The following is a 9403-nucleotide window of genomic DNA, read 5'->3' as shown; positions in this document are numbered from 1 at the left end:
ATACATCTTGTTTTGTTCCTGAGACATAAATAATCATTCTAGGTGGCAGGAGGGGCGAGGCTGTTTTAACAACAAATAGTGCCCTGTGACAGACATAGTCTTGAACAAAGAGGCATTACCAAGGGATTATCCTCTTAATCATACTTTTTTTTTCAATTCTGTCATGTCAGCACTACTATTCATAATATATGACAGGCTTGGGGAGTAACAATATATGTGTAACAGGAATATGTGATAAGGTTACAGGAGAAGGTACTGTGTTCCTTTACAGTAACATAAAGAAAATACAATCATTACTGCTACATTTTTCAAAAATAGGGATTTCTAGCAGGATAACATTACAATACATTTTTGAAATAAGAACAATATATTAAGAAACACATGCACACACATTACAATAACACTTCATGAAAGACTTAGTGAAACGAGTCTCGACTGATACCCAATCTTGTAGTTCATCATTATGGCCTCTTATCTTTTCTAAGGTCACATTGTTCTGTTTTCTAATAGAAAACAACCAAGTTAAAGACTTGTTTTTGGCATTGCATTTGATATTGAGTTTATAGCCTATATTAGTTTTTATATGATAATTTCGGTTACTGATTACATTTTTCATATGTAATTAGCAATAGTAACAGAATAGATTTGTATATCCCTCCCAACTAATGTGAATGCATTGATTTAGGTAGATTACTCAATAAATAAATAAAAAATTCGTGGCCTTGTAGGAGGATGACGAATGGATGTGTAATAAACGCTATGCGATATGAACAATATGCGCATGCGCACAACTTCCCCCAGTCGTGTCTCTCCGCGGTCAGCCAATGGGAACCCGTTATTTTACCAGTGACATCATCCGCCACTCCTCTTACTAAAGAAGGAAACAAACATCCATCCAGAAGGGACGGGAGAAGGAGAGAGAAAGAGAGAGAGAGGTAGGAGGGCTAGGAAGGGAGATTTAAAACCCACCTTAAAACCTGCCTGACACGAAGGACAACGCCACATAAACACAGCTAGAAATAGCTAAAGGACGTTAGGGAGGAACTGAAACATTCGACCTTTTTTCTTCTGCCAGGCTACTTTTCCTGACATATCGCGAGAACACTTCGTCGATTTTTGGCAGATCTTGGATTAATTTTTTTTCTTAAAACGATGAATTCCGAAGGTGGCTCAGCTTGCCGAGGTAAACAGCAATATGGGTGTTTTTACTAATTTACTAAACTGGGGGTCGGTCACGGCGACCTTTAACGGTGGATTGAAAGGTCAGGGGGTGTATGTGTGCGTGATGGTATTGTGTGGTAAACAAGCTTTATTTGTCTTTGGCGAAGATGTCACCACCGAGACCACCATCACCTACACCTCCTGACTGGATGTTATCACAAGCCTTCAAACGTGACTCCGTCTGGGTTCAGGGGGAAAACAAGGGAGGGAGCAATAGCTAGTTGCTGTCTCTGTTTTTCTATTTGCTCCAAGCTGGGGGATGGGGAACCAAAGCCAGCTAATTCCTGTCTAGAAATAGAAAATGCATAAGCCGAATGTACAAGTAGAACGAAAGTGCTGCTTTGAATTGTACTACATTTACTTAAATATTCAATTAACTTGCCAGAACATGTTTGTCTAGTGTTTGCATTAGTTTTAGCTGGGGAGAAAATGACGTTTGCTCGGTCTTAATCAGTATCAGAAAACCTTCAATCGTCCCACACAGGGGAAACGTACATAGTAGCAACAAAAATAAAGGGCCGAAAATGGCAAAATACTTATTAAGAGGCATACCTAAAATATTAGAGATAGAAATTAATCAAATTACAATTTATAAAAACACAGGGTGGACAATACAAAGTATCAGTAACCACCAGGTCGACTCAAGTACTTTATTGTGATTATTTAGTCGAGGTTGTTAACGTTGAACATACTTATAATGTAAAATACTGCGAAAAAGTTGCTCCTACAAAAAGATGTCTAAGCAGGAAGCAGAGAGATTGCAGACAAAGGAGTAAAGAAGAAACAAAGGGAGCAGAGACCACACTGTCTAGACTGTGGGTTATTTCAGAAAACATCATTACTAGTGCCTTCCTAACTATTTAAAATGATCATTTTCAACAGTGTGTCCCTTTTTTAAAGAGAATAATTTGCTGCTTGTAACAAACCAACTGGGCTTGTTCTGTCCTTCACTGTGACTCAGTAGTTTTCAGCCCAGCAGGCCCTGAAATATGAGCTAACGTTAAGCCTGTGTGTGACACAGGATCACTGCCTTCCCATTTTCTTTGCTACACATTATCACAGCTATGTTGACCGCGGTTACAATTAAAGGGATCGCTTAAAGTCCAAAGTGCACAATATCGAATCAGACTACTTTTCACTTTGTATTGCTGTGAGTGCTTTTTATATTTTGTGAAAGGAAGTTGGTGGTGAATGATTGTGGCTTGTAATCTGCCCTGTAGCTGGAAACCCCCTGACTTACCCTGTCGGATGTTCAGTATTTTACAATACACTCAAAGTTGCAAATGGCATATTTATGACATTTCAGCTTACTGCCAGTTTGATGAAACAAGATATGTGTTTTTGTTATGCTCATAAGCCACAATGAAGCTATCAAAGTGGGTTCGTGTAGATCAAGTTGAGGATCGACATCAACATTTACAACAATAATCAGTTATCTTTCATGCATATCATGTGTGCTTGTCTCCCTAAAGGACCCCATTTCATCATCAAAGATTAAAAACTCCTCCAGTGTGCATGCAGTGTATTCATGTCGGGTTGAAAGCTAGGGGTATTTAAACAAGGGTAACTCGAGAGTGCTTTTACCTCCTGCATTATCCTTGTTTGTGAGAGGTCTCAGTAAAGGTTAGGTTAAAGTGCCTGCTGTTTGTCTGACAGCTGGGTCCAAACCTGACAGCTGAGCTACATTGTCCATTGTTCCTTTGTGTCAGAAAGTCAGCAGCCACGGCTAATCTGCTCGCAGCCATAGTCCTTGTCATGTTCTTTGTTTTATCTTGTTGTTTTTCTTGTCAGATGTGACGTAGTCTTTGTTTGAATTGATATCCTTCCTTTTGAGGAGCTGATTCCATTCATAGACCTCGACCTGGACTGTGGGGTATTGACGTTAAGCTTAAATCCTACAGTTCAAATGTACTTGTCAACCTCATTAACAGATATGTGGGTCAAAGAGAATGATACTGATGTTAGCATGTAAAGAGAAATCATTTTGATCTACACGGTAGTAACCAACCCCGGTCTTTAGTCCTGTTTTTCAGCAGTCAGCGGTTGAACACGTGACGCAAAGGGAGAGAAGGTCTTTGTGGGCTTTTCCAAGGAAACCCTTTGTTGACACGCCAGTGATAGCATGCAGGGATAGATAAAGAGCGGAGGAGGAGGGGAGGGGTTGCTGGTTAGCTCAAGATTGAATGGCACTTGTTAGTCTGTTGGTGAGGCCAGGGTACCTCGAGTGAACTGACAGGACGTTCTGAGACAACTGCCAGCCTTTCCTGGAACATTAGGTCGCCTGTCCTGTTTATGCCCGTGACCAGAATAAAGACAAGCTTCACACTAACGCAAGCAAGAAAGCAGCTGCCATGTTACAGCACGACAGGGCCAAAGGTTGTTTACTGGGTAAAATATGGTTGTGTTGATGTGTACGCTGAAGGCTTTGTTGTTTTTCTTTTCTGGGGAGGTCTGGTATCAGGCGATCATTATTTGTAAAACAGTCAGGGTAGGACTGGCAGACAGGATGCCTCTTACCCAGCTAATCTCAGCCTTCCTGTCTGTTTGTTCATTCATCAAGGTGTTTTTGATCTGTTGCCTCAAAGGCAGAGCCTCCCATTACACAACTTCCTGCTGTATTGTATTGTATTGCATTGCAGCAGAGCAGGACAACAACTTCATAGGGCTACACGTTTTGCCAAGTTACGCACACATACACACTTGTTTATGGTCGTATTTGTCGAGGTAGTGAAATGTCTTGTGGGGCAAGAATTACCAGAAGGGAGGGCAATACTTTCTAGAAACTGTTGCCCTACTTTATTCCTTTCATTCACTATCGTGTGTCTTTGTGGTGAGAACAGTACGTGCTGGTTCTGTTTTTGGCCAAGATACTGCCAGTGAGTCAGAGCTTTGTTTTGTGTCAAGACGTGAATGCACTGATGTCTTGCGAAGAGTCATATTGGGTCATAATTATCATGACACATATAACACAATAACCCTAGATATGAAGTGATGCCAGCTACGAAACAATGACAAGCTATTGAAATTGATGAAACCTTTTCCTAAATGTACATGAAAATGAAAAATGGGTCAAATGTTAAGAAGCCATACAGACTCTTCTAAGAATTTTGAAAGGGGGTCTGTGGGGGAGGAGAGAGTGGGAGAAAGGGGGACACAACATTGAACAGAGCCGTAGGACAGCACAGAGTCCAGTTTCTGCCAAGCTGCTGAGTACACACAGCGAGGGCTGTTTGTTTTCTGGATCTAGCGGAGAAGCGTTCATAACTGTATTCAGGCTAAAGGGCAAGTCAAACGAGCCAGGCATGTTGTTCTTGAATTTTCTTAATATCACTCCAATCTGCGGGCTTTGTTGACACAGCAACTCGTTTCTTTGGAATGAGATTGTCAAGATAGCAGCGTCTACACTGGAATTTGTGTCCTGTGACGGAAACAATTCAGCCCTCAGTTTACATGGAGGTGTTTGTGATGCAAAATGTTCTCCCTTCGTGCGTCTGTCAGTCTAAATCCTCTCTCTGTTTCTCTCATTCTTGTAGACATGGCCCAAGAGACCAACCAGAGCCCGGTGCTTTGTGCCACTGGCTGCGGTTTCTTTGGCAACCCGAGAACCAATGGCATGTGCTCCGTCTGCTATAAGGATCACCTGACACGGCAGCAGAGCAGCGACCGCATGAGCCCCCGCAGCCCTAGGGGTAAGTCAGTTCTAAAAAAAACAGATAGATGGAGATGTCATTGAAATTATTCGAGAAGCCTTGAGTGAAAATGTGTACCTTAAAGTATGTGTTTACTTAAAGAGATAAGAGGCGCATTCACACCGCAGTACTTTTCCCACAAAGGTTCATGAGAACTTAGTTCATGAGAACTCTTTAGTTCTCATGAACTAAGTACAGATCGCGTTCACACCGGAATAAGTGCCTGTGCCTATGCAAATGAAGCCGCTGACGTCACTTCTTCTTCTTCTGCTTTGGGTTTATTGGCAGGCCGCAAACCACTTCACGGCGTATACTGCCGCCCAAAGTCCCCGGCCGGAAGTCCCCGGAGTTGGGGACTGGCTTCAGTAGAAGCTGCTGGGACTCCCAGCAGCTTCTACTGAAGCCTTCCGAGTAAATTGCCAGAACGCCGACACCTCCTCATCTCCACCGCTCCCATGTTTTATTTTGTGTTGCCATAAGTTAGTCTCTCTGCGTTTCTGCGCTGGGCTAATGCTAATAATGCTAATGCGAGGATAATAAAATGGCGGCTTCACAAAACTTTTTGGGAGTTTTACGGGGCGTGGTTTGCAATCCGCCCAGCCAATCAGAAATATAGCTCTTTTCTCACAAGAGAGCCGCACGAAAGTCCCTGCTCTCTAGCAGGGACTTTCGTGGGGGTAAAAAGGTTCTCATGAACTCATTTTAGTACCGGCTCTTTTTGGTGTGAACGCGACAAAAGAGTTCTCATGAACTAAGTTCTCATGAACCTTTGTGGGAAAAGTACTGTGGTGTGAATGCGCCTAAGGAGGAACTCAAGGAAGCATAGGTCTTGTTTTGAAACAGAACTAGTTTAAGCCCAGTCAGTGTATTTTCCCAGCCCCCATCCCCTGCCCCCCCTCCTTGTTTTTCCACTCTGTGTAATGGAAGACAGCTGTTTTCTTCATTATAGTGTTCAAGGTTATGTGGGTGTTCCCTCCTTCAGGCATTTCTAAGGTCAAACTGTGAAGCTTTGACAATAGCAATCTGTTGAGACCCATTTTAAAAGCAGTTACAAAGAGTAGAATGATTATCAGAATACAGCTTTGAGAGGGGAACTTAACTTAAATCAGATAAAAATATTTTAAATAGTCAATAGTAGATGAGTATTTTCAACATCAATAAAATGCACTGCTCTGTTTGTTTTGGGTTTTCGATTTATGAAGCTTTTTCCTTTGAATTCACCTTTGATTGTTTCTATTCTCAAGTCATTATATTCTGCTGAGTTGTATCTAATGGAATGTGCTTTGTTCTCACCCAGGCTCGGCAGGTAGTCCTACTTTAGAGGCCTCAGCCATCCAGAGACTAGAAGCCAGTCTAGCCAAGGTTGATGCCTCCCCTGTGTCTTCGCCAGACATGTCTAGGTCAGTATTTGCTGTGTTTTTTTGTTCAATGAAGCTAGCCAATTGTAATGCAAGAACTGCTAACTGATTAATTGTCTCATGCTTATCCCTGTTTTTTTTATTGAAACCTTCAGAACTGTCCAAGGATCTCTTCCTGTTACTCAACAAATGACAGAGATGAGTATCTCGAGAGAGGACAAGCCAGAACCCCTAGAGCCTGGTAAGACACACATAAACACACTTGTAGTAAATAAACATGCTGATTGAGTTGACATACAGGCAACAAAAACATACACTCACAGGTGAATGCTCACATGCAGACTTCTTAAAGCAAATATTGCCTTGTAGGTCTTAATGTTGCCACAGTATATTTTTGATGCTTCGCTGAATACCTCAAACCCAACTGTTGGTTTTACTTACAGCCTCCAAGAAAGAGAGGCGGCCTAAAAATAAACCTGTTTAAAAATACCTCCACACCAGAGGGTATTCTCAGATTGTAAGCCGTCTGCCAGAAGCTTTCTCAGAGTAGTGCAACATTTTGTGCCAAAAACCAGAGGGGGCAATTTAGAGATAAGAAACCCACTCATCACTGTCGTTCGGACAAAAGCACACAATATTAGTTGCCAGTGTGATTACATGTCTCGCATAGCAATGAATACATCTCATTTATCTGCTGCTCCTGCTGTTTAAGATATGTGATAATGGCAAATTAAAGCTAGCATGACTAATTTTCCCCTGTTGTCTTTCCTTTATGTAGTTGTAAACCAGCCTGCTGCTTCTAGTCCTTCTCCTGTAGCTTCTTCCAGCAGTGAAGAAGGCAAGGGGGACACCCCTAAACCCAAGAAGAATAGGTGCTTCTTGTGCCGCAAAAGGGTGGGCCTTACAGGTGAGAAGAGAAGTACATGGCATGCATCCGCTCAGTGAATCAGCTTGTGATAATTGTTTTACTTAGAGATGGAAAAGAAAAAGGGTTTTCTCGTACTACTCTAGTTCAGTTATCCACGTCCCCTGTTCTAGCTTTGACCCCTGACCTTTGTGCTTCCAGGGTTCGACTGTCGCTGTGGAAACCTGTTCTGTGGCATCCACCGGTACTCCGACAAGCACAACTGTCCCTATGATTACAAGGCCGAGGCCGCCGCCAAGATCCGTAAAGAGAACCCCGTGGTGGTGGCCGACAAGATCCAGAGAATATAGATTTAACAAATTTAACAGCAGCGGCAGCAGCGACAACAACACCTTTGACAAAGACTGGAGAATGTGTGAAATGAGCACTGGCATGAGTTGCCAAGTGAAGATTGAAAGGACTTGATTAATTACAAAATTACAACCTCAAGAAAATCTTGGAGAAAAAAAAGAAGATCCTGTCTGAGGGAGATGCATGAATGATCACTTTTTCTCCTTTTATGATTAATTCATTAGTTTTGTTTTATCCTACTTTCTGTGGTGTGGCTTTGCCGCTGTTAAGTCCTTTATTTTTTCTTTTAAGAATATGTATTGTCTTATTAAGAGCAGCCCAGGCTAACTGTCCAGGATAGACTGTGCTCCTCTCACCCAAACCAGGCGCCATTTTGTGCCAAACCGTAGACAGCCATTTTACCGAGACCCTGTCATATGTGTCACTAGCAGGTCTTTTAAAACATACAGACTCCACAGTAATATTTCCCTCAACCTTTTAACTTCTTGCCCTGTGCTCCGTTGGTACTGGAGTCAGTCAGCGTTTGGAGGAGCATACAACCCCCCACCATGCACAAGGGGCTTTGTTACCTGTCTCTGTCTTTCCTGGCTTTACCTACCTCACAGCTGCTGTGTTAAGCGTTGTTGTCTTCCCTATTTAATTTGTTTTCATCAGCTCTAACCCCAGCAGAACAATGGATCATCTTGATAGTCTGCCTCAGTGACCCTCTGATCAGCATGTGTGTGTGTTGACTTCAATCGGTTTGATTGTGACGAGGCTTTTGTCCATTATGGCTGGAGGTATCATGCTAGACAGGGACGAACAAATTACTCCACGTTTTACTGAATCTGAACATTTTCAATAGACATAATGTGTAAAGAAGTTCCCCACCTGACGCCTGGTGCAGGGCCGTGTGGTCTGACGGGGAGGATGGCACCCTTCCTGTCAGTTTGGTTGGTGAATTTGAGGAACAATAATGAGGGGCATGAATGAATGGGAAAAATGCATGAGTCACTCTTCATCTGCGTAAGTGTTCCAGACATATTTGGCATCACTCAACTTAGGGTTTCATACATTTTATTTGCGGAGAGACAATTATTTGTTATATTAGCTTTTTTTTTTTTTCTCTTCCATTGATATTGTACTGATGTTAGCGCATGTATTCAGTGCATTTGTGGAATTAGGGTATGTGACCATGATTTTTCTTTTTTGTATGCGCTAACAGAACGTGTGTGTGTGTGTGTGTGGCTACCCGGTTTATCAGCACATGTTTACAGAACTACAGGAGCATGCAAGAGCTAGATTTATGAAAAATAATAGATACCAAGATTAGATGTAACCTCTCATCTGTCTAACAGCTATTGATCTGTGTGTCTGCTTTAGAGCACTGTAGAAAAGTGTGAGTGTGTATTTGTGCGCGTGCATGTGCAGATTCCTGTGCAAAGGTGTGTTTTCATGGCTGCCTGACACATTGACCCGACGTATGTTTGTGACTTGTGTTAACCCCGCCCCCCACCACCTTTATTTGTATCCCCCTGTAAGGATGTTTTTCATTTAAAACACAAATGTATGTATCCGTTTTTGAGTTTTTCCCTTTCTGATTCTTAGTTATATGCAAATTTGTACAAAAAATGAAAAAACAACAAACTGTGTTGATATTTATGTATTACATATAATCTTGCTATCCAGCATTATGACAGAATAGTATCATGTAAATAAAACTGTACAGAGAGACATTACCAAGGTTCTTTGTGTGTTTACTTTCACAGCTCACCATTTTCTTATTTCTCAATGTTCGGGGACTTCGGGTGGAGTGTGTTTGGCTATTTTACCCATTTGTTACCAACAGTTTTGGATATTATAATGTATTTTCTGTGCAGGACAAAGGGACGATCCGTTAAACAAACTAAACATGTTAATTCAATCAAACAATAAATACA

General features: G+C 41.9%; 1 protein-coding gene across 1 annotated transcript; it reads left to right on the top strand.

Moving 5' to 3' along the window:
- Positions 1-882: 882 nt before the first annotated feature.
- zfand5a (zinc finger, AN1-type domain 5a) lies at positions 883-9202 on the top strand. The gene is made up of 6 exons (XM_034212510.1): positions 883-1183; positions 4755-4910; positions 6208-6310; positions 6424-6509; positions 7047-7175; positions 7335-9202. Exons 1-6 carry the CDS (start codon positions 1153-1155, stop codon positions 7481-7483), a joined length of 654 nt encoding a protein of 217 aa, XP_034068401.1. The 5' UTR covers positions 883-1152; the 3' UTR covers positions 7484-9202.
- Positions 9203-9403: the final 201 nt, after the last annotated feature.

This window comes from Gymnodraco acuticeps, unplaced genomic scaffold (assembly GCF_902827175.1).
Source record: "Gymnodraco acuticeps unplaced genomic scaffold, fGymAcu1.1, whole genome shotgun sequence".
Classification (NCBI taxonomy): Eukaryota; Metazoa; Chordata; class Actinopteri; order Perciformes; family Bathydraconidae; genus Gymnodraco; species Gymnodraco acuticeps.
Note: the sequence above shows the minus strand (reverse complement) of the source record. Positions and strands in the feature narration are given on the sequence as shown.

Bases quoted from the DNA above. Each gene is read 5' to 3' on its own strand.
- zfand5a (XM_034212510.1), top strand. From the start codon at position 1,153: ATGAATTCCGAAGGTGGCTCAGCTTGCCGAG. The intron at 1,184-4,754 runs GTAAACAGCAAT...TCATTCTTGTAG, and splicing joins AGGTGGCTCAGCTTGCCGAG to ACATGGCCCAAGAGACCAAC. The intron at 6,510-7,046 runs GTAAGACACACA...TCCTTTATGTAG, and splicing joins GCCAGAACCCCTAGAGCCTG to TTGTAAACCAGCCTGCTGCT.